Below are 24354 nucleotides of genomic sequence, written 5' to 3'. Positions count from 1 at the left end.
AATAAATTATATAACACGAAAGGAAGCAAGACATACACAGAGGACCACAGAGATCTGCTGCAATCAAGCATCTTTTTTTTTTTTTATATATCCATTTCTTCTGCTGATTCAGTTTGTAGTCCAAGACTTCCAAATTATTCAGCTTCAGTCTAATCTATATTATCTTTATGAAAACTACTCCTATAGCTTGAACAGGTAATTGAGTGTCTGCAAAGAAGGTTGTGGTATTTTGCATGATATCATGTGGGTATATTTTTGCATTGAATTTTATGTCTGAATTAATTCTATAAAGTTTATATAATTTGGTGATCTCTGTTAAGTGCAAATAGAACAGAAATGGCCTACATTTGACCTATTTTCCTGTTTGTGTACTACTGTGGAAACACCAAATATTGGGTTTTAGTTCAGACTGGAATAGAGCAATAGCTCTTCATACTATGGCATAGAACTTTTTGTTTTCTGTGCCTTTATTTCAGTAAATTGTGTTAGTACTTGCATGTTGCAGTCTAGGAATGGTACTCCCCAATTTAGTGCCCCCACCAAGACTCTCCCAAACCAGACACCACTCGCTCCCCCTCCACCCCCATGGACAGCACAAAAGGCAAAGATCATGGGCTGAGAAAAGAACAATTTACTGGAAACAGCAATGAGAGAAGAAAACTAACAGCAAGAATATTAATAATAAAAGCAATAAGACAAAGAAACTATTTACATGGAAAACTTTGACAAATACTGACTGGCTTTTCCTGACCACATTTTTCTCCTGACTGGAAAAAGGTCACCCTCCTCCTCTGAAGCCAGAGTCCCTTTCCCCCATCCCTAGCAATGATGTGAGGTGGTATTGAATAACATTAGGGTCTAGCCAAACCCTTCTCCTGACTACTGTAAAAAATTATCCCTGTCCTGGCCAAAACTTGGACAAATGTTTTGAAACACTGTCAAAATTAATGGAGTTATTCTAGATTTTCACTTCTGTGATCCATGAATTGAAAATAAAGATAATGACAAGATTGTTTTTAACCTTAACACTTTTTTTTTTTCTGGCTCTTTCTTTGGCACTGAATTTATATTTTTTTATTTATAAGACTATATATATATAAAGCATTATAAATATATATTGCATAATACGATATATGTATTTATATATATATTTGTCATAGCTTAACCCCAGCTGGCAACTAAGCCCCACATAGCAGCTTGCTCAAGGGTTGGTGAGACAGTCAGAGGGGGAAAAATGAGAGAACTCTTGGGTTGATATAAAGACAGTTTAATAGGAAAAGCAAAAGTCACATGCAAGCAAAGCAAAATAATTAGTTCACTGCTTCCCATGGGCAGGAGGATGCTCAGCCATTTCCAAGAAAGCAGGGATCTATCATGAGTAATGGTGATTTAGAAAGACAAACGCCATCACTCCAAACATCCTCCCATTCCTCTTTCCTCCCCTAGCTTTATATGCTGAGCATGACATATGGTATGGAATATCCCTTTTATCAGCTGGAGTCAGCTGCCCCAGCTGTGTCTCTGTCGGGGGCTTTCTCCGACATTCAGGTGGTTTCAGGGTCCTTTGCTCCCCTGCACAGCTCTGAGCCAAGCCGAAGGAAGAGACGGAGTTCTCAGGTTTAGATTTCTCAAGGTTGCATACTTCGTTTATTGTTTCTTATCTTACAATTTTCTCGGAGTCCGACAAGATGTTCGCAGCTGCATGGATTCCTCACGTCTCTCCCCGAGCTGGGCTGTCCTTATCTTTTATACTAATTACTAAGTATTTCTTGTTTACTATTTCTTACCAATGTCTATCACTATTACTAAAAAGGTCATCTTTACTTTGACCCAATCCTCACTAACTACTTTGTGCCACGTCAATGCAGCAATGGAGTGAGGGAAGGAGAAGGAGAAGAAGAAGGAGACAATGCCCCAGATTCTCCATCTTGTTCCCATTCACTTCAATGCTAGGAACCTAAAACTACTATTTTCTCACCCTGTGATAAGCTAAACTACTATTTCTCACATTCTTGTGGCATGTAAACCTTCTCTCAGTGTAGGAAGTTTTTCCCATGGACTGAGATCAAAGCCAGAGTCTCTCTGAGCTCTGGGCTGGGGTCCCAGACCCCCCTGCCCAGGTCCCTGACCCTCCAGGGCAACCAAAGGAATGCCCTGGACTCCAACATGTCTCCTCCCAACTTCTTGTGCACCCACAGACTACTCATTGATGGTGTGATGTGAGAAGTAGAAAAGGCCTTGTTTCTATATAAGCCCTGCTCAGCAACAGCTAAAACATCCGTGTTATCAACATTTTTTAGCACAAATCCAAAACACAGCCCTATAATAGCTACTATGAAGAAAATTAATTCTATCCCAGCCAAAACCAGAACAATAGAACATACATGTTGGCCTCACAAATACAAAACTTGCAACTTTTTGCATTTTTGCTGGAATAAATAATTTCTTAGTGTTATGGAAAACTGTCCTGCAGTCTGAGAGTCAGGAACCAGTCTGCAGAAAGAACTGCGATGGTGTGAAATATATGCTGTGTAAGAATGGGGCGAGGAAGGCAGCTGCTCCAGGAGGATGCTATCCTCCTCTGGGCTGCAGTTATTCTTTCTGCCTGTTAAGAGGATGTGCTGTTTCCCTTAGATATTTGTCTGGCTCTTCTGAATGGACAGGGGCAGCAGGGAGACTTGTGAGCCAGTGGCAGAGATAGTGGCAGCTCTGGCAACATTACCTTCATAATCCTCATCCCCTCTAAATTAAAACTTGTTCTGTCCACCTATAAAGGGTAGAGGAGGGAGGGGAGAACTTTCCCCCTTTAGATAGCGAGGAAGGGCCCTTTCCTCATAAGCTGATCCTTTGCATTTTAAAAAATACAGTAGAAAACAAATTGCGATAACTGGTTCCTTTAGCTTCTAGGATGGGTACTCAACAGTGCTGAAGCGAATTAAAAAGGTTTTCTCTGATCAGGAAGTATTATGTTCTGATATTAATTGTAATTAAAAAATTAATTTACATGCATCTTGTGGTTTTGTTTTGCAATCTTAGATTGGTGAATTATTGAGCACCACAGACCCCGCCAAGAAAGCCAGCTTAACTCTTTTCTGCCCTGAGGAAGGAGAATGGAAAAATTCCAACCTTGACAGACACAACCTTCAAGACTTTATTAACATTAAGCTGAACTCAGCTTCCATATTGCCCAAAATGGAAGGACTCTCTGAATTCACTGAGTATCTGTCAGAATCAGTAGAAGTGCCATCACCCTTTGACATTTTGGAACCTCCAACTTCAGGAGGCTTCTTGAAACTCTCCAAACCCTGCTGTTATATTTTCCCAGGTGGAAGAGGAGACTCTGCATTGTTTGCAGTGAATGGTTTCAGCATGCTTATCAATGGAGGATCTGAAAGAAAATCTTGCTTTTGGAAACTTATCCAGCACTTGGATAGGGTAGATTCCATTCTACTCACTCACATTGGAGATGATAGCCTGCCAGGAATCAATAGCATGCTTCAGCAAAAGATAGCTGAATTAGAAAACGAACAGTCCCGAGGGTCTATTACCAACAGTGATTGGATGAAAAATCTGATCTCACCTGATTTAGGCGTTGTATTCCTTAATATACCTGAGAACCTGAAGAACCTGGATCCTAACTTTAGAGTAAATAGGAGTGTAGAAGAAGCTTGGTTTACTCTCCAATATTTAAATCAATTGTCTATGAAACCAGAACCTCTTTTCAGAAACATAGGAAATACCACTGACCCTATCATTTTATTTCAGAAAATGGGAGTTGGCAAACTTGAGATGTATGTGCTTAATCCTGTCCAAAATAGCAAAGAGATGCAATATTTTATGCAGCAGTGGAGTGGTACTAGCAAAGATAAAGCTGAATTCCTGCTACCAAATGGCCAAGAGCTAGACATTCAATTATCCCGTTTCACCTCTGTCTCATCCCTCATTGTGTGGCATCCAGCTAATCCTGTAGAAAAAATAATCAGAGTTCTGTTTCCTGGAAACAGCACACAATATAATATTCTAGAAGGACTAGAAAAACTCAAACACTTAGACTTTCTTAAACAACCAGTGGTTACACAAAAAGACCTAACTGGAAACATTGCTAGTCTACCTGTGAAACAAGCAAAGTTGAAACAGCGAACAGACAGAAAGGAGAGTCTGAAGTCTGCTGCAAAGACACTGAGCAAGCCTGTCAGAAAGGAATCTAAAGAAGAAACACTAGACCCTGCAAAACCTAGCCCAGCAGTGGAAAAGCTTCAGAAATTGAAAAGCAAAGAAAAAGTTCCAGTTAAAAAGGAGAAACCAGCAAAAGGGGAGACCAAACATATAGTGGCAGAAAAAGATGTTCAAAATAAAGAAGAGCAAAAATCTGAAACTCCTGAAAAACAAGCTACAGATGTAAAAGCAAAAGTGGCAAAGGACATGACAGTGAAAAAGGAAGTCAAAGCAAAACCTGAAGAAAAGAAAGAGGAAAAAGAAAAACCAAAGAAAGAGGTTTCTAAAAAAGAGGAGAAAACCCCTATCAAAAAAGAAGAAAAACGCAAAAAAGAAGAGATCAAGCAAGAAGTTAAAAAAGAGGTGGAAAAGGAAGAGAAGGAAACTAAGAAGGCAATAAAGAAAGAAGCTCCATCAAAGGAAGTTAAAAAAGAAGATAAAAAAGAAGAGAAGGAAATTAAGAAGGAAGAAAAAGGAATCAAAAAAGACATCAAAAAGGTTCCTAAAGAAACAAAGACTGCTGCTTCAACTGAAGTCAAAAAGCCTGCAGCAAAGCCTAAACCACAAAAGAAGGAGGAACCTACTAAAAAAGAAGCTATATCTGCTGAAAAGTCAAAGGAAAAAGGAAAAATTAAGACTGTCAAGAAGGAGATGAAAGTCAGTGGAGCTCAAGCTGCCCCTGCAGCAGTTCAAGCCACTACCACAACTGTTGCAGCTGCAGAAATTGCAGCTAGTGGAAAAGAACTTCAAGCTGAAAGATCCCTTATGTCTTCACCAGAGGATTTAACAAAGGATTTTGAGGAATTAAAAGCTGAAGAAAATGAAACAATAAAAGAAACAAAACTTCAAGTTGCACTCATAGAGGATGAACTGAGACTCACTGGCACAGAACAAAAAGAGACCTTTGAAGTCCAAAAAGAAAAATTAGATCATGAAGGACCTGCTGAGTCCTCTGATGAAGGCATAACTACCACAGAAGCGGAGGGTGAGTGTGAACAGACACCTGAAGAATTGGAACCTGTAGAAAAGCATAGGGTTGATGACCATGAAAAGTTTGAAGATGAGGGAACTGTCTTGGAAGAATCATATGAAGGAGGAAATTATGAGGAAAAGGCAGAGACAGAGGAAGCTGAAGAGCAAGGTGAAGATGAGGAGGTAAAGACACAACTGGTCACTACAAAACCATGTATAAAGAAAGCAAGAAAAATGCAAGACAGCTCAGAAGAAATAATGGCTGATATTAAAGCCAAAAATTATATTGAAAAGGCAGGTATTGAGGCATCAGATGAACAGGCTGAGGAAGACAGGGAAGAAGCAGTAGAAATGGCAGAAACTGAAGAGACTGAAGAAGACAAGGAAGACAAAGCAAAAGACATCAGAGATGAAGAGGAGACTGAAAAAATAGAAGCTGAAGAAGACTGTGTGATGGCTGTAGTAGACAAAGCTGCAGAAGCTGGTGAAGTTGAAGATAAATATGGCCTACTTACACCAACAAAACACTCAGATACTCAGTGTCCAGCAGTTGAACTGGCTTCTTCTATCCATGATGAAACATTACCTGGTGGCTCAGAAGGTGAAGCCACTGTTTCTCATGAAGAAGATAGAGAAAATCCACCTGAGGAATTCACTGCTACTTCAGGTTATACACAGTCTACCATCGAAATATCCAGTGAACCAACTCCAATGGATGAAATGTCTATGTCCCATGATGTCATGAGTGATGGAACTAACAATGAGGAAAGTGAGTCACCTTTTCAAGAGTATATGTACATTACCAAGTATGAGACATCATTGTACTCTCAAGAATTTGCTAGACCTAAACTTTCTCCACTTCCAGATGCTTTTAATGGATTATCAGAGGGATCCAAAACAGAGGCCACAGAAGGTAAAGACTATCATGCCTCAGCTTCTACAATCTCACCACCTTCTTCATTAGAGGAAGACAAATTCTGTAAATCTGCATTCCAAGATGTATATTGTCAAAAGGGAAGTGAAATCCATGACACTGACAAATTAGAAATCAAAGAACCCTATCCAGAAGATGGCAGAAAACATAGTCCAGCCAAGAGCCCAGCTAAGAGTTTGTCCCCTCCATCACCTATTGCCAAAACACCACTGAGTGAACGCAGTGTGAACTTTTCACTTACTCCCAATGAGATCAAAGTCTTGGCTAAGCTTGTCCCCATTACTACATTGTCTGATGTACATCAAGAAGTTGCCAAAGAGCACTGTGCAAGCCCTGAAGATAAAACATTAGAAAAAGCACCTCCCTCACAATCTGCTGCTGGTAGTGCTGGCCACATGCCTTATTATCAATCTCCCACTGATGAAAAATCCAATCAGCTTCCCTCTGAAACCAGTGAAAAGTCAACAGAAGTTCCTGTTATTTTTGAACTCAGTGAAGACAAAGATGAGTCTGCCAAACCCAGAATTAGCCCTATGGATGAACCTGTGCCAGATTCAGAATCTCCTATTGAAAAGGTTCTCTTGCCTCTACGGAGTCCACCACTGACATGTTCAGAGACCACTTATGATACATTTTTGAGTGCTGATGTAAATTCTCCCACCAGAGATTATGGAAATCCTTCAGAGGAGAAACTCGAAAAAAAAAATTCACCTCTTCAGATGAACCCAGCTTCTGAAGCCAACTCTGTGAGCCTTTTCCAAGAAAAACAAGGTGAAAAAACTATGGAGTTTATGGTAATTAAGGAAGGTTTCAGCCTAGAAAGGAAAATGGAGGATACAGAACCCAGCAGCTCTCAGTCTTCACTGGTCTTGGATGAGCAGAAGTTAGGTAATCTCTCACCAACTCAAATAGATATCGGTCAGTTTGGTTCCTTAAAAGAAGACACCAAAATGTCAATTTCGGAAGGCACTGTTTCTGACACATCTGCAACTCCAGTTGATGAAGTTGTAGCAGAAGATACCTATTCCCATATAGGAGTAGCTTCTGTCTCTACAGCATCTGTCGCTACTAGTTCATTTCCAGAACCAACTACTGATGATGTATCTCCTTATTTGCACGCCAAGGTTGGATCCCCCCACTCTACTGAAGTTGATGATTCCCTTTCAGTGTCAGTTGTACAAACACCAACAATGTTTCAGGAAACAGACGTGTCTCCATCTAAAGAAGAATGCCCAAGACCCATGTCAATTTCTCCATCAGATTTCTCACCTAAAACTACAAAATGAAGAACCCCAGTGAACAATCACAGATCTCCTGAGCAGTCAACTATGTCAGTAGAATTTGGTCATGAGTCCCCTGAGCAGTCTTTAACAGTGGACTTTAGTAGGCAATCTCCAGACTATGCTACTGTAGACACTAGTATATACCATATATCTGAAAATGGACTGAAAGAAGTAGATTATAGCCCTTCAGATATACAGGAACCTATTTTTGCATGGAAGACTTCCCCTGTGGAGCAGTCATCTTGCTCTCAGGAGAAGGATATTTCAGAAATTATTTCAGTTTCTCAAACTGAAGCTTCATCCTCAACTTCATCAGCTCATACACATTCCCAGTTAACTTCACCACTGCCAGAAGAAACCTTTCCAGGTGCTGTTCCACCCAGACATATGTCACTACATTCTTCCTTTACTTCAGAAAATATGCAGAGCCTAGGAGGAAAGCTTTCACCAAAGTCTGACCTTTCTCCATTAACTCCAAGGGAATCTAGTCTGTACTCTCTTAGTTTTCCAGATTCACCTCCTGCAATCACAGAAGCCATGTCAGCTACTCACACATCTTCATTATCTTTGCAAGTGTCCTCTGTCACAGCATTTGGTTACCAAGAACCCCTAACAAAGCACAGTCCAGAACCTTTAATCAGCCCAGAAAAAGAAGATTTAGAGAAAACCAGCATGTCACCAGAAGAACCTAGTTATTCTTACAAGGCCCCAGAGAAAACTGTTAGGTCACCAGGGGATATTAGCTACTCCTACGAGGCAGTTTCAACATCTAGATCACCTCAGTCCACAGATTATTCCTATGAGAGGACGGAGAAAACCATGGGGTCACCAGGAGTCACAGATTATTTCTATAAGATAATTGGGAAAGCTACCAGATCACCTGATGCTATGGATTACTCCTATGAGACAACAGGGAAAGCCACCAACTCACCTGAAGCCATGGATTTCTCATTTGAGACAACTGGGAAAACCACCAGGTCATCCAAAGCAACTATTTATTCCTATGAAGCAAGTGCACATTTTACTCCAGAAAAATCTTTAGCAGAATCCCGTCAAGATGTTGACTTATGCCTTGTGTCCTCCTGTGAATATAAACATCCTAAAACCGCACTTTCACCGTCATTTATCAACCCAAATCCCCTTGAGTGGTTTGCAAGTGAAGAACAGTCTCAATATCAAAAGAAACCATTAACTCAGTCTATGAGAGCTCAGCCACCTTCTGGAGGAAAGCAGCAAGGGCGGCAGTGTGATGAAACCCCTCCCACATCCATGAGTGAGTCTGTCCCATCTCAGACTGATTCAGATGTTCCCCCTGAGACTGAGGAATGCCCTTCCATCACTGCAGATGTTAACATTGATTCCGAAGATGAGTCAGAAACCATTCCAACTGACAAGACAATTATATACAAACAAATTGACCCACCACCTGCCCTAATGCAGGATCACAGCCCTTCCCCTAGGCACCCTGATGTCTCCATGGTTGATCCAGAGATTTTGCCCACTGATCAGAATTTGGGTAAACCTTTGAAGAAGGACCTCAAAGAAAAGACAAAGACAAAAAAAGCAGGGTACTAAGACCAAGTTGTCTTCTTTTAAAAAAAGTGATGGCAAATCAAAACAAGTGGCTTCACCGAAACCAGCTGGAAAGGAATCTTTGGACAAAAATTTCAAAACAGTTTCTCAAAAAAAGGAATCTGTGGAGAAAGCAACCAAAAATATCTCTAATCCAGAAGTAAAGTCTCAAGTGGAAGAGAAAGATAAGGACACCAAGAATGCAGCAAATAGAACAGCATACAAGTCAGCAAAGACTGCAACCACAGGTAAAGACAGGAGTTCCCTAATGTTAAGATTTTCTTTGTTGTTACAGTGAAGTTAGGTTGCCTTTACATCAGCTGACAATGTGGTTTGTAGCAAATCCCCAAGGAAAGTTCATGTTTTAAATATAAATCTGGTGTATTATAGCTACATTTAAATGAATGAAATTCACTGAATTAAGTTTTGCAATCTGATAAATTTGATGTGTCAGTTTGCTCAGATGCAAAGAATTAGAGAGGGTACATCAAATATAAAAAACTTAATAGTGTCTGAATTGTTAACCAACTATTAGAATTAAAAGTACCACTTCTGTAGGTGAAGTGAAATCAGTAGTGAATTAATTTTAGTAAGAATCATATAGGCATACTGCTCTTAAGATAGAGTAATGCAATTCAATATTGTGAGAGGCATATGTACAATCAGACATTGGATGTTTTTATTACTTTGCTTGTTTAATTTTAAAAATAGTATTTTTAAAAAATTATACAGTAGTAAGAGCACTTTCAGTGAGCTGAGCATGTGCATCACATAATCCAGTTGTGGTTGGTTGACCTTGGCTGGACACCAGGTGCCCACCAAGTAGCTCTACCACTCCCCTTCCCAGCTGGACAGGGGAGAGAAAATCAGATGGAAAGCAACTCGTAGGTTGAGATAAGGCAGTTTACTAAAGTGAAAACGAAAGTTTGCCCACACACAAGCAAAGAGAAAAAAAGAGTTTATTTTCTACTTCTCATCAGCAAGAGATGTTCAGTCACTTTCTGGGAAGCAGGGCTTCAGCTCATGCAGTGGCTGCTCTGGAAGGCAAACATTGTAGAATAACCAATGCCCCCCCCCCCCCCCCCCCCCCCCCCCCCCCCCCCGTTCTTCCTCTCTCCCTTAGCATTTTTATCTGAGCTGTTGTCAGATGGTATGGAATATCCCTTTGGTCAGTTTGGGTCAGCTGTCCTAGTTGTTTCCCCTCCCAGGATCTTGCCCATTTCCATCCCCTTGATGGGGGGGAGGGAATGTTAGACAGCCCTGATGCTGTGCCAGCACTGCTCAGCAGTAGCCAAAACACTGGTATGTTGTCAAACACCTTTCCAGCTACAAATGCAAAGCACAGCACTGTGAGGGCTGCTATGGGAAAATGAACTCCAGCTCAGCCAGAACCAGTACACAGTTAAAATTTTATGCCGTCAGTGATGACTAAACATCCAGAAAACTAATGTCATTTTCAATGACTGTTGTGTATTCCAAGTAGTAATAAAATATGAATCAGATTACCAAAGGAGACATTGTGCTAATATTTTGTTTCTGGCACATCTTGTTAGAGAGTGTTTTGGGGATACTTGGATTTTGCTGTTTTCAGGACTGATGTTTTATTGAAAAGTTTTTACAAGGAGCAAGTACAGAATTCAGTACAAGCAAACCAGCATTCAGCTCTCTGTAGCTTCATCATTTTAAGTGGTCCATAGTCCACTATTCCTTTCTTACACAATTATTTGCATGTCGCTCCTAGTAGATGTTTTTCAAAGCAGCAGTGCAGTTCCTCATGCTGTACATTTATCCAGCACTTCAGCTTTATATTAAATTCTTCTTCCTTGAGGCATACTTCTAAGGTGCATTCTAGTACTGAAGACAAGGGTCTATTTGATAATGACATTTAAATGTAATGTCTAATAAATTATGCAATGTTAGCATATACAATTCAGAAAGATGCATCACAGATTTTTTATGATAAAATATGATAAAAGTGTTTTTAATATACCCAATAGTTAAAAACTCTAATTCAGGAAATCTTATCATGATGTTTATTTGACATATTGCCCTGTGACGAATGGCAGGTCCCCCTAGATAATTGTATTGGACTTGCCTGTATTTTCAATATGTAATCCTAAATAAAGTGCATTGTTCAGATAATTTAGTTTACCAAATGTGATGGGTTGACACTGGCTAAATTCCAGTGCACCCACAAAAATTATTTATTCATTTTCTTCTGCTATAGTTAAGCAGAGGAGGGGGAAAGAAAATTCATGGGGTAGGATAAGGATTAGGAGAAAAACACTTTAAGGGCAAAACAGGTTTAAAACTTTAAAAGGTATAAAGAAAAATTTATTAACAGAATTGTTAACAAGAGGATAATGAGAATTAAAAATAAACTGTTAGAACACCTTTTTCCTCCCCCCAGCCCTTCTTTCTCACTGACAGCAGAGGGAGACAAAACATGGTATTTTTAGTTAGTTTGTCACTTCTAAAGTTTTTTGTCAGTTTACTTTAAGAGAGGAATCTCTTTTGTTATGCCATAGGGTCTTTCCTATGGGAAACAGTTCTCTGTGACCTTCTCCAATGTGGTTTTAATTTTCACGGCTAACAGTCAGCCCAGAACCTGCTTGCAACATGAAGTCCCTCCCATGGCTTGCAGTCTTCCCACAACTGCTTTTTGTGGGCCATTTAGCTTATGGGGTGCAGTTTTTAAGGATGAGTTGTTCTAGTATAAAAGCAAGGATCTTCTTCTTCTATTTCTGAAAGCAAGGGTTTTCTTTCTCTCTGTTCAAGCCTCTCACCCGATCACAGCTTTTCAGTATCTGCATGCTCAAGCATGATTGCCTTTTTCTCATGGGCTGTGGGTGAATGCTGCATTCCCCCACGCACTTCATGAATTACAGAGACAGTCTGTTGTATTATAATCCTCACCACAGCTTGCAGAAGAATCTCAGCTCTGATGCTCAGAGCATTTCCTTCTCCCCCTCCCTCTTTTGTACCGACCTTAGTGTCGCCGTATTGTTCTCCTCACGTGTCTTCACTTTTTCTTTTTCTCTGACTTGGGAGACAATCGGTGTTTGTTCTCAAGTTCTATCAATTGAAACCGTTTTTATAGAGCTCTGCAGCACTGAAAGGTTAATCTTGTCCAGGCTCTGCAACTAGGGAAGCACTCACCGTGCTTCTCTCTCTATTGGTCACGTGGTCTCTGCTGGCACTGCACAAGCCACACCGGCTGCTGGCTCCACTCCGCGCCTTTTCTTCATGGGGGACATTGGAAAAAGAAAAGCTCCTGCTGCTGCTTTTGTCTTTCTGTCCGCAGCACGGCTGGTTAAAAGCAGCTAAGTAAATAAAGTCCATTGCAAGCCATGCTGAGACAACCATGGCCACCCTGGCTGCATGGCTGCTTGCGGAGTAAAGATGGCCCCCAGCAGCATGGCCCAGAGCCCGTGCTGGGACAGTGCCCAGCAGCCCCCTCTGGGAAGGGGCCCCAGCCGGACCCCCAACCCACTTTTGAGAGCAGGGAGAAAGAGAGCTTCCCGCAGTTTTTCGTTCTTAAATATGTTATTGCCAGCTCTAGGGCTCAGATTAAGGCAACTATTTCAGGCTTCTGTGCAGATGTATTAGTTGGTAATGGTCCAGACTCTATTACCTCTTTGCTTGTGGTAACTGCATAACCAGCATGCCTTCTTCCACTGATGACATAGCTGCTTCCATCAGTAAAACCAGGTCTCAGCATCTTCAAGTGGGGTGTCCTTCAGACCTGGGCGGCTGGAGTAGGTAGCTTCAATGGTCTCCAGGCAATCATGGATCACTGGTTCTCCCATACTCCCACTGAGGAAGGAAGCTGGGTTCACAATATTAGTTACTACAATTTCAACATCATCTTGTTCTACCAGTATGGCTTGGTACTTCAGAAACCTCTGTGGGGAAAGCCAATGTCCCCCTTTTGCTTCAAGGACTGTAGACATTGTGTGAGATACTAGCACAATTATCTTCTGGCCTAGGGTGAATTTGTGTGCCTCTTGGATGTTTATTGCGACTGCTGCAACTGCTCTGAGGCACCCGGGCCATTCTTTGCCTGCCGTGTCCAGTCATTTGGAAAGATAGGCCACTGCCCTCCAGTACGGGCCTAAGTTCTATGCTAATATTCCTAAGGCAATCCCTTGCTTCTTGTGGGAAAACAGGAAAAATGGTTTACTCATGTCTGGAAGTCCCAGGGCTGGAGCTGACATAAGGCCTTTCTTTAGTTGGTTGAAGGCTCGAGTTGCTTCTTTTGTCCACTGAAGATCTCTGCTCCCTTCCATGATCAAGGCATACAGAGGTTTAACAAACAATCCATAGTTATAAATCCACAGTCTGCACCAGCCTGTCATGCCTAAAAAGGTTCTTAGTTCTTTCACTGTCTGAGGTTTTGGGGTCTGGCATATTGCTTCCTTGCAATCCTGCCCCAAAGTCCTCTGTCCAGCACTGACTTCAAAACCCAGGTAAATAACTGTTTGTCTCACCATTTGGGCTTTCTTCTGGGATGCTCAATACCCTTGCAGGCTGTCGGGGGCTTACCCCAACATTGAGGTGGTTTCAGGGTCCTTGCTCCCCTGCGCAGCTCCGAGCCGAGCCGAAGGAAGAGACGGAGTTCTCAGGTTTAGATTTCTCAAGGTTGCATACTTCGTTTATTGTTTCTTATCTTACAATTTTCTCGGAGTCCGACAAGATGTTCGCAGCTGCATGGATTCCTCACGTCTCTCCCCGAGCTGGGCTGTCCTTATCTTTTATACTAATTACTACGTATTTCTTATTTACTATTTCTTACCAATGTCTATCACTATTACTAAAAAGGTCATCTTTACTTTGACCCAATCCTCACTAACTACTTTGTGCCACGTCAATGCAGCAATGGAGTGAGGGAAGAAGAAGGAGAAGGAGAAGGAGACAATGCCCCAGATTCTCCATCTTGTCCCCATTCACTTCAATGCTAGGAACCTAAAACTATTATTTTCTCATTCTGTGATAAGCTAAACTACTATTTCTCACATTCTTGTGGCATGTAAACCTTCTCTCAGTGCAGGAAGTTTTTCCCATGGACTGAGATCAAAGCCAGTGTCTCTCTGAGCCCTGGGCTGGGGTCCCAGACCCCCCTGCCCAGGTCCCTGACCCTCCAGGGCAACCAAAGGAATGCCCTGGACTCCAACATCTGCCCCTCCTGTTTGAACCAAAAACACCTTCTTGGCCACCTTGTCCATGGCTTGCCGTATACATAGAAACAAACACGGCAAAATCATGAGAAGGATTACAAGCCCTACTAAAATATATATAACTATCTTCAAAATTTCCTTCCACAATGGTGAAAGGTCAAACAAATTGAACAAACCATCCATCCATGACCCAGTTACCTCTCCAAGTTTGTTGACACTCTCCTTCAATTGTCTGATGTTTTCATGAATGGATTTGGAATGGTCCGACAAATTCATGCAGCACATTCCCTCAAATTCCTCACACCCATGCCCGTGGGTCAGCAAAAGATAATCAATCGCTGCCCTGTTTTGGAGACTTGCTCGTCTTACACTATCAATGTCTAATAACATGTCACTCAGTGCAAGAGAGACAGCTCGGGCATGTTTGCTCAACCAACAACCCACGTGATCCAATTGTGTCAAGGCTGCTCCTGACGCTGCCTGTGGTGAAAAAATTGCAACTGCAATTCTCTGAGCCTTGCTCCATGTGTGAACATCATCATTACAATTTGGATCATACATTTGAACCGATCTTTTCCCTCTCTGTTTTAGTTTTCTCATCAATGTCATGTCGGGTGTTAGCAATGAAAGCATTCCAATGCTGCAAGGACCACCTGTGGCATTTGCAGGAATTGCGGGCCAAATTTTGTCCCCACAAATGAAAAAATTTCCCCTCGGCAACTGAGCTGGAACATGATTGGATGGTTTCTTCAGCATCTTAGTGTAATTACACCAAGATGATGAATTTCTGTAAAAACTGAGGTTTGGGGTGACGTCTACAGTTCTATTTTTTGTCACTCCAGAAAGGCCAAATTTCACACAGAATTGCATTTGGACCGATCCAAGAATTTCCAGTTCCTGAGGTTCAAAAGGAGCCGCAGGAAGGAATTTCGTCCAAACATCCCATTGGCCCACTGGATCTACAATGGACTTTGAAATCTTTGGAGGGATGTTTTCTGGAATCGGCCATTTGCTCACTGGCAACCCCACTAAACAAGTTGAAAAAGGTTTCCCTGGTCTTGAGTGAGTCAGGCAGATGGTGTCCAAACCTGATGCATTGGCTAGAGTCTCCCAAACATTCTCTTTTGGTTGAGCCACGGGCAAAACTGCCGCACTGCTCAAGGCAACCAAGGAGAGAATGAGGCACAAGGATAGTTCTTTCATTTTCAATGCCCTCTTTTCCCTGGGAATCCCTAGAAATGCAACACCACCCAAGTCCCCAAGAAAACAAGTCCCAAAGTCTCTTTTGTACGTAGAACGAAAGGATGTCTGCTGTCTTGACACCGGCTCCCGTCTGCGTGCCCACTTCTCTTCCTCTGGTCTTGGGGTCTGTCTCTGCTTGCGTCTGGACTCGGTACGATTTCACATGCCTCGCCGCCAGCCCAACTGCTGTGAAAACACAAGCAAATCCCTTGCCCCAAGTTATTAATTTGAATGGCCCTTGTACTATTCTTATATCTGATTTCCACTCCCCTGTGATGTCATCCTGCCATGTACTTACTGATTTGTGAGTTTTTCCAGAGCCATCGGTAAATACTGTTATTGCATCCAATGGCACCTCACTTATTTTTGGCTTTTCTCTGAAACTTAATTTTGCTTTCAACAGCCTGTGGCTTGGGAAATGAATAGTACAAACACCTGAGTAATCTAACAATGCAATCTGCAAGTCCTCTGATTTCTGCAATGCCCAATCAAAATAGTCTTTTTTCAAAGGCAGGTAAATTGTTTTAAAGTCTTTGCCTGCCATTGTTTGCAGCCTGGTCCTAGCTTTGATGATGATCTGAGCTATCATTTCCAGACTTGAGAGGATCGTCCTCGGAGACCTGTAAGATAAAAAAATCCACTCCAAAATCAACAATGGGTCTTTTTGTGATGAATCCCACTGAAAAATCAACCCATATAACTGTATTTTTTCCCCCAACACTGCAAGAAAGAAAGGCAAAGATGTTACAAAACGATGTGCCTGTCTCTGCTGGAGGGCTCCAGCAATTTTCTCAAGGGCTTCCCGAGCCTCAGGAGTGAGGCTCCTGTGGGATTTGATGTTACTGTCCCCTTTCAAAAGATTGAACAACGGCGCAAGTTCATCATTTGTGATCCCCAAGATGGATCTCATCCAGTTGACCTCTCCCAAAAGTTGTTGCAGATCCTGTAAGTTGTTAACTTCTGTTCTAATTTCAATTTTCTGTGGTTTCACTGTTTGTTCAGTGATTTTCCATCCTAGGTATTTCCAAGGTGCAATTTCCTGGATTTTTGAAGTGGAAATTTCCAAACCTGCATTTTGCACCTCTGTGATCACACAGTCACGAGCCCTCTGCAATTCCTGTTGTGTCGGGGCAGCAATGAGCAGATCATCCATGTAATGAATGATTTTTGCTCCTGGATGTTTCTCTCGAGCTGGACACAGTGCCCGTGCAACAAACCATTGGCAGATGGTCGGAGAGTTCTTGAGACCTTGAGGAAGAACAACCCAATGGTATCTTTGCAGAGGCTCCTCCCTGTTGACGCTTGGGATGGAAAAGGCAAATCGAGGAGCATCATCTGGATGAAGTGGGATGCTGAAAAAACAATCTTTGAGATCAATGATCACCAGTGGCCAATCTCTCGGAATCATTGAGAGAGATGGAAGCCCCAGCTGAAGTGGTCCCATTTCCTCAATGACCTCATTGATTTTTCTGAGATCATGAAGCAATCTCCATGAGCCAGGGGCTTTCTTGCGAACGACAAAAACTGGGGAATTCCAGGGACTGTTTGTCGGTACAATGTGTCCCTTTTCCAATTGTTCCCTGACCAAGTTTTTGAGAGCACTCAATTTTTTCCTCTCAAGGGGCCACTGATCCACCCAGACAGGATTGTCTGTTTTCCAGGTCAGTTTTAAAGTGGTGAGTGCCACAGTGACCCCCACTAAAAATCCACTTCCAACCTCACGCCCCATTGCACTAAAATGTCCCTTCCCCACACTGTGATGGGTCTTTGCACAACAAATGGGCGAATGATTGCAGTCTTACCTCCTGGCCCCGAGACAACAATCGCATCTTCACTCTGCAGACACAAGGTGTTCCCCCCTATGCCTGAAAGAGGACTCAAGGGAGCAATTAAATTCCAACTCTTGGGCCAAAAAAGATACGAAATTACCGTGACGTCCGCCCCCATGTCAAGCATCCCTTTGACTGCGATTGTTTTGTCCCCCTGGGTCAATTCACAGACGAGAATTGGTCTGTCTCGGCCTATGTGTTTCACCCAGGAGGCATGAACCTCCATGTGCTCACCTGAAGGAGGATCTTGTTCCCGGAGCACTGGCAAGACTTGTTCTGCAGCATGGGGTGGTAATGCAATTGCCCTGGCGATTGAGGTGTTCGGGGGAATGATCAATGGTGGATGATGAGGCTTCGCTAAAACAGTCAACTCATCATTGTGATCTGCTGAAATGACAGAAGGGTAAATAAGAAGTCCCAAAACACTGCTTCTGTCCTTACCTATAATTAGAAAGTCCTGCCTCTTCCACAAGGATCCAGTGACACCAGTGGGTATCACTGCATAATTGTCATCTAAAAAACATATCACTTTGGAAGTTGCCAAATCGCATTGCGCCCCGGGTGGTAATAACTCTGGATCGCTGGGGATCCTACAAATTGTCCTGCTGAGGGCGTCAGAATGCTGTTCCCCGATGATTGTCCCCCTTGCGGAGCTTGCTCTTGAGTCATCGCCATCACTTGTGTCGTCGCGCGTTGACGACCCGCGCTCCTCCTGGAGTTTCCCGACTGAGTTCCTCCACTTGCATTGTTTCTCGCAGGATGACGTTTCCTTCTCCCGCATGCCGAACAATGATCTGATGAGTCTGCATTGTTTGTAATTTGTGGGCAGTCCTTCTTGAAATGCCCTGGTTTGCCACACTTGTAACACTGTCTTTGCTGAAAATTTGCAAATGCTTCTTTGACAGCTTTTTCCACTTGATCTCCTAAAATTGTTGCAACATGCTGTGGTGTCCCCACCTTGCTGCATGCCTCTAGAATTTCTGCCATGGTGGGTTGGCCTGGCATTGCACTGATGACTCGCTTGCATTCTGGATTGGCATTTGCAAATGCAAGACACCGGATCATATGTGACTTCACTCCCTCATCAATGACTTGCCTGTCCACTGCTTGTGTGAGACGATCAATGAATGAAGCGAAGGGTTCTGAAGGACCTTGCTTTACATCTGTAAAAAGACTTTCTGTGACTCCTGCTGGTGGAATCTGCACCATTGCCTTTCTGGCTGCATCTTTGATGTCTGTCAGAACATCTCGAGGAAGAAAGCTGGCTTGACGAGCTGCACTGTCAAGTGGTGGATCACCGGCCAATTGTGCCACTGTGAAGCCTGCATTTGCTCCACCTTGGTATTTGATTCTGTAATCATTTAAAATTTTTCTCCATTTTGCTTCCCAGAGAATGAATTGTGAGTCGCTTAGGATCATGGTTGCAAGAGATCGGAGGTCAAATGGTGTTAAATCATAAATATTAAATGTCCCTTTCAAAAGTTGTTTGAAGTATGGAGACCCCAATCCATTATCACGAACGGCTTTCATCAGATCCCTGACGACTTCACGATCCAATCTCTCCCATTTTGGGTTTGCATCATGTGCATCATATGTCACTGGCATAGCTATGCCTTTTGGATCCATTGAAAGTGTATCCCCTTTCAATGCAAATTTCTTTATGTCTGTCCAGTCTGTTGGACTAAATTCTGGCTTGGCAGAGGCCTGTGCGGTGCCTGCCTCTGAACTTGTTTCCTTTGTTTTTGCTTTCGCTGCTTCTTCTTCTTTCTCAGGACCCACTTGTTTTGGAAGCTTCACTTCCTCAGGTTTTGTTTCTTTTTCTGTTTCTTTTTCTTTCTCTTTTTCTGTTTCTTTTTCTTTTTCTTTCTCTTTCACTTGCTGAACAGGAATCAGAGCTTGCTGAGCATCCTCAAATTTTTTTGAAACTTCCTTCCCTGGAAGAAAAATCTGAGAGAAAGAAGACGTGGGATCATGGCGAAATGCTGTTTCAGTGAACCTTCGAAAAAATTTGTTCATAAAGTCCTCAGATAATAAAAATGACGACGCTTGTCGTGTAAGCTCAAGTGCCTTTACTCTCCTGGCAGGAATCCCTTCTGATGCTGTGATTCTGATTATATCTTCATCTGTGATTGACATCTCGTGGTCCTCATCAATAACATCATCATCCCTCACCATTGGCAAAGGTTCTCTTGGCTTCTGTTTGAATCGCTGTTCTGAAGAAGTTGATTTTTTGTATGAAATTGGAAAAAAACGATGCAATGTGGGCACATCCTCCCATACCGATCCTTCGGTGGATGCAACTGATGATCTCCGTGCTCGCTGCCTCTCTGCCCCGTCTCTCGGTGATGACGGCACGCTGGCAGCTGTCCTCTGTGGGCTTGGAGTTTTCAAGTATCTTTTAAGTTCTGGAAAAGCCTGTAAAATCTGAGAAATTTTCGGACGCGTGCCCGTCCGTAACACCTCGGCAGCTGTCCCTGAATCACGGCACGCCGGCGATTCAAGGTCATAGCTGCTTGTGGGCGGAGTCGGGCTCCGCAGCCCCTGCTGCCTGGGGGTGGTGCTTTCGAGACTCTCCCTGCCTCGGCCACGCCCCGTCACCGCCCATCCCGCCCCTGCCAGTCCTGGCCCCGCGGAATCCGACAGGATACCCCGTCCTGTCTGGCGCTCAAGGTCCGCCCCGTCATTTTCGTCATTGGAATCAGACTCCCCCCGAATAGAAACGCGCCCTGGGCTTCTACCTGCCCTTGCCGCGCATGCGCCTGGACCGGCCGCTGAGCCTTCTTGGGTTTGTAGTTCTCGGCTCGACACTTCCGCTCTCAGCGCTTCCCTCACGGCTCTCCGCGACGCGATATTTTGAGCTGTTTCGCTTCCCGTAGCTTGCGTCATCAGCGCGCGCCGAGCTGCCTGCTCTGTTCTCATCCCCCCTGCTCCAAAATCTCCGCCCGCGGCCTCCTTTTCCTCGCGACCCGCGTCTGTATCTCCCGACGCACTCCGCGATCGCGCCCCGTCGCGTCCCGCCGCATTTCGACGCGATAGGTCAGATTCGGTCCCTGGCGCGGCTTCCATCCCCCGCGCAGCCTCGCCCCCCCCGCTGCTCCAACGGCGCCTGACCCGCCTCTTTCCCCCCCCCCCCGTTCTCTTCCCCTGCACCCGGTTTTTCCACAGGAAGGGAAAGGAGCAACGGCGACTGAGGAGAGCATGGGCGCGGTGACCCCGGAGGAGTAAATGGACTCCTTGGTGGACTTATTCTCCCCTCCCCCTCTCTATACAAATGAGGGGTTTGTTCTGGGACTGCTTCAAAGAAAAGCATGTCAAATTCCTCCTGTTCCCTTGGATGTATTAAAAGTTTGGGTTTTCTTGGCACTAATTTTGTGGTTTCTGACGAGGTTTTTGTTGGACCTTGAAATACCTGTGTTCTTTCCCCTCCCCCTTCCCATTCCCTTGGGGGAGGTACCGACCTCGGAGTTAGCATAGCTCTGTGTCCTGGCTGTGTGCCGAACTCCCTCTGTTTGCCTGGCTGCTGTCCAACTCTGCAGCTTTCTCTATTATATTCTGTTATAACTTCTAACATAATTCTTCCGGCTGATAAAAGCTTTGCGGGTATTTTCTGCTTTCGTGTGGCCTTATCATAAAGATTTCTGTTTACTTCTTGCCAAAAACCTGGCTTAAAAAGAGACTGGGTCTCTCACATTGTGAATAATTACATTTGACCCATAACATCAGGGCTTCGAGCTCTTTATCTTTCAGCGCTGCATTATATTTTGATATCAATTCTTTTAGATTTTCTAATATTATTGTTCTCTCTTGGGAACTAGTTCCCCCCATCGCGCGGTGTGTTCTGAATTTCACAGGTCTTACCAAAGTGAAACTTTCCCCAGCTGTGGTCCGATTCGTTTCAGAGGTGTCCCGATATCCGTCCAGCAGATATCAGGGTGACGGGTTCCTGGGCCCAGTGGAAAGCCGTCGTCTGGAACGAACTGGAGTGAGCTGGTGTTGTGGCCAGACAGGTGTTTCTTCTCCGGAGTTGTTGGCTTGGCTGTTTGATGTTCTGGGAGCTTTTTGATGTTTCTGCAGAGGTTGCTGTGACCCTTTTCAGCATTCCTTTTCAGGAGTGCCAGTCAGGAATGCCAGGTGTTTCTGCACCCTCAGGGACGGCAGATGTTTCTGTCCACTCTCAGGAACGCTAGATGTTTCTGCGCACTCAGGGACGCCATTTGTCGGGGGCTTACCCCAACACTGAGGTGGTTTCAGGGTCCTTGCTCCCCTGCGCAGCTCCGAGCCGAGCCGAAGGAAGAGACGGAGTTCTCAGGTTTAGATTTCTCAAGGTTGCATACTTCGTTTATTGTTTCTTATCTTACAATTTTCTCGGAGTCCGACAAGATGTTCGCAGCTGCATGGATTCCTCACGTCTCCCCCCGAGCTGGGCTGTCCTTATCTTTTATACTAATTACTACGTATTTCTTATTTACTATTTCTTACCAATGTCTATCACTATTACTAAAAAGGTCATCTTTACTTTGACCCAATCCTCACTAACTACTTTGTGCCACGTCAATGCAGCAATGGAGTGAGGGAAGGAGAAGGAGAAGGAGAAGGAGACAACGCCCCAGATTCTCCATCTTGTCCCCATTCACTTCAATGCTAGGAACCTAAAACTATTATTTTCTCATTCTGTGATAAGCTAAACTACTATTTCTCACATTCTTGTGGCATGTAAACCTTCTCTCAGTGCAGGAAGTTTTTCCCATGGACTGAGATCAAAGCCAGAGTCTCTCTGAGCTCTGGGCTGGGGTCCCAGACCCCCCTGCCCAGGTCCCTGACCCTCCAGGGCAACCAAAGGAATGCCCTGGACTCCAACAGCAGGCCTAGAAAGTTTAGGAAGCTTACCGTCCAGTCCACGCGTGTCTCCTGGGTCTGGGTGGCTTTTAAGAGTTCTTCCACATACTGGAGTAACTGTCCTTCCCCTGGTGGAGGATCCCAGGACTCTAAATCCTTGGCAAGCTGCTCCCCAAATATAGTGGGGGAGTTCTTGTACCTCTGCAGTAACACACACCATGTGAGCTGAGTTTTTCTTCCAGTTTTAGGGCTTTCCCACTCGAATGCAAAAATTTTCTGGCTGGCTTCATGGAGAGGGAGGCAAAAGAAAGCATCCTTTAGATCTAGAACAGTAAACCAAGTTAGTTCAGGTGATAAACGGGTTAACAAGGTATAGGGATTGGCAGTTATCTTGTTAACAGCCCTTAAATCTTGTACTAATCTGTATGACCCATCAGGTTTCTTTACTGGCAGAATAGGAGTATTAAAATCAGATTGACACTCTCTCAGTCGTCCTATCTGCAGAAAGTTCTCAATAACTGGGCTAACCCCTTCTATATCTCCCTTCTTTAGGGGGTAATGTTTAACCCTTACTGGCTGTCCTCCTTCTTTAAGCTTGATTTGCACTGGTAGTGCATTCTTTGCTCTTCCTGGTATATTGGAGGCCCACACTCCTGGAGATACTTGATCCATTATTTTCCCAAAAATTTCCTTTTCACTTGCCACTTCAATTTCTTTGGTTATTAGCATTATGCTTATCAGTTCTACATATTGTTGATCCTTTACCTCCAAACTAATTTCCCCAGTTTTGAATATTATTCCTGCTTCCAGCTGCTCTAGCAAATCTCTGCCCAAAAGTGGAGATGGAGCATTAGGCATGCATAAAAATCGATGGATGCCCCACTGTTTTCCCAATTTATACTTCAATGGTTTGCAAAAATAAGCTCTTTCAGATTGGCCAGTTGCCCTTTTTACTGTAACATAGTTATTGGTTACAGGCATCAGGGCCTTATTTAACACTGAAAATGTTGCCCCTGTGTCTATCAAAAATTTCACTTCTTTTTCTTTGTTCTCTAGTTTTAACTATAACCAGAGGGTCCCCTAGGGCAGGGCCCTCCTTAGTCTTCCTTTACATGAGTGTTATGGACAAAACAGCAGCCAATTTAATATAAAGTAATTTTATTTTGCCATTTTAAAGATAATAACAGTCTGAAATAGCCACAATAAAAGAGACAACCTCGATCCTGGGTGATCGAAGTTGGGTGAACGTAGAGACGATCACGAATGAACCAGTTCTCCCCCGTTCATGATTGCCTAGATCCAGTGGTCAGGTTTTATACAGATTTTCTCCCCTGAGGCAGTTTTATTGCTAGTTCGTATCTGCAACACATATTCATGTGTTTTCTTTCTCTGGCCACTTGGTCCTGAATGCTTCTTCCCGGCAGAGGTGGACGCCTGAATGAGGTTCTGAGAAATCGGTATTCGAATGCTGATGGTGACATTTCTGAGTCTTCCTCTTCTAGACTGATATCGTGTTAATCACGGGAGGAGGCAGGTGGCTCTTCCTTGATGGATGAGACATCTGCTTGGCCATTCCTTTTGGTTGCTAATCTGGGCTTTGCCCTGCTATTGTCTGGAGTCTCTACAATTGCAAATCAGTCTTGGCAAACAGGCGGGTTTTTACATCTTGGTGGAAACCCTCTGCTTGTAATACAGTTTATAGATTATAACATATAGAACACGAATTTATCAGAAAATATCTATCACAGTCCCCCACCTTTTTATAAACATATTAAATTAGTGTTTTCTTTTTGTAATAAATGATCAAGCCCAATTTTGTGAATCAAAATATAGAGTTTTGTTTCGAGACTTAAACTCAGTCTCTAACAGCCACAATTAAAAGGAACCGCGTCGAACCCTGGGTTTCGGCACTGGGTGAACACAGAAATGGACCCTATCGCTCCTATTCTACCCTGTTCACAAAGTGTGTCTCGAGCTTCTGGCTTTTATACAGTCTTTCGCTAAGGATGAGAAGCTACCTTACTTCTCGTGTCCCTTTTTGCTTCATCAGATATTCATGTCCAGGTCTCCGGTCAGTTGAATAGATTTCCTGGGGTGGAACAATGTCTTGATTGCTTTCTCTGGAGTGGTGTTTAGAGATGTAAAACTCAGCTGGAGCAGATAAGATACCTATCTGGTGTTGATCGCTGCGTCGTTAGCAGGTTCATCTCCGGGGGGGACACGTCTTATCTGGTCACTTCTTCTATTCACTGAGTAAACGAGTGTTCTGATGGTTTCCCGGCAGAAACCCCCCC

General features: G+C 43.5%; 1 protein-coding gene across 1 annotated transcript in view; it reads left to right on the top strand.

Moving 5' to 3' along the window:
• The window catches only part of LOC120764945 (microtubule-associated protein 1B-like), a 103553-nt gene that overhangs the window by 63228 nt on the left and 15971 nt on the right, over nt 1–24354 (top strand). Inside the window, 2 exon segments of the mRNA XM_040089120.2 lie at nt 3037–8961; nt 8963–9224. Coding sequence (XP_039945054.1) covers nt 3037–8961; nt 8963–9224 — 6187 coding nt within the window.

This window comes from Hirundo rustica, chromosome W (genome assembly GCF_015227805.2).
Source record: "Hirundo rustica isolate bHirRus1 chromosome W, bHirRus1.pri.v3, whole genome shotgun sequence".
Lineage (NCBI taxonomy): Eukaryota > Metazoa > Chordata > Aves > Passeriformes > Hirundinidae > Hirundo > Hirundo rustica.
Note: the sequence above shows the minus strand (reverse complement) of the source record. Positions and strands in the feature narration are given on the sequence as shown.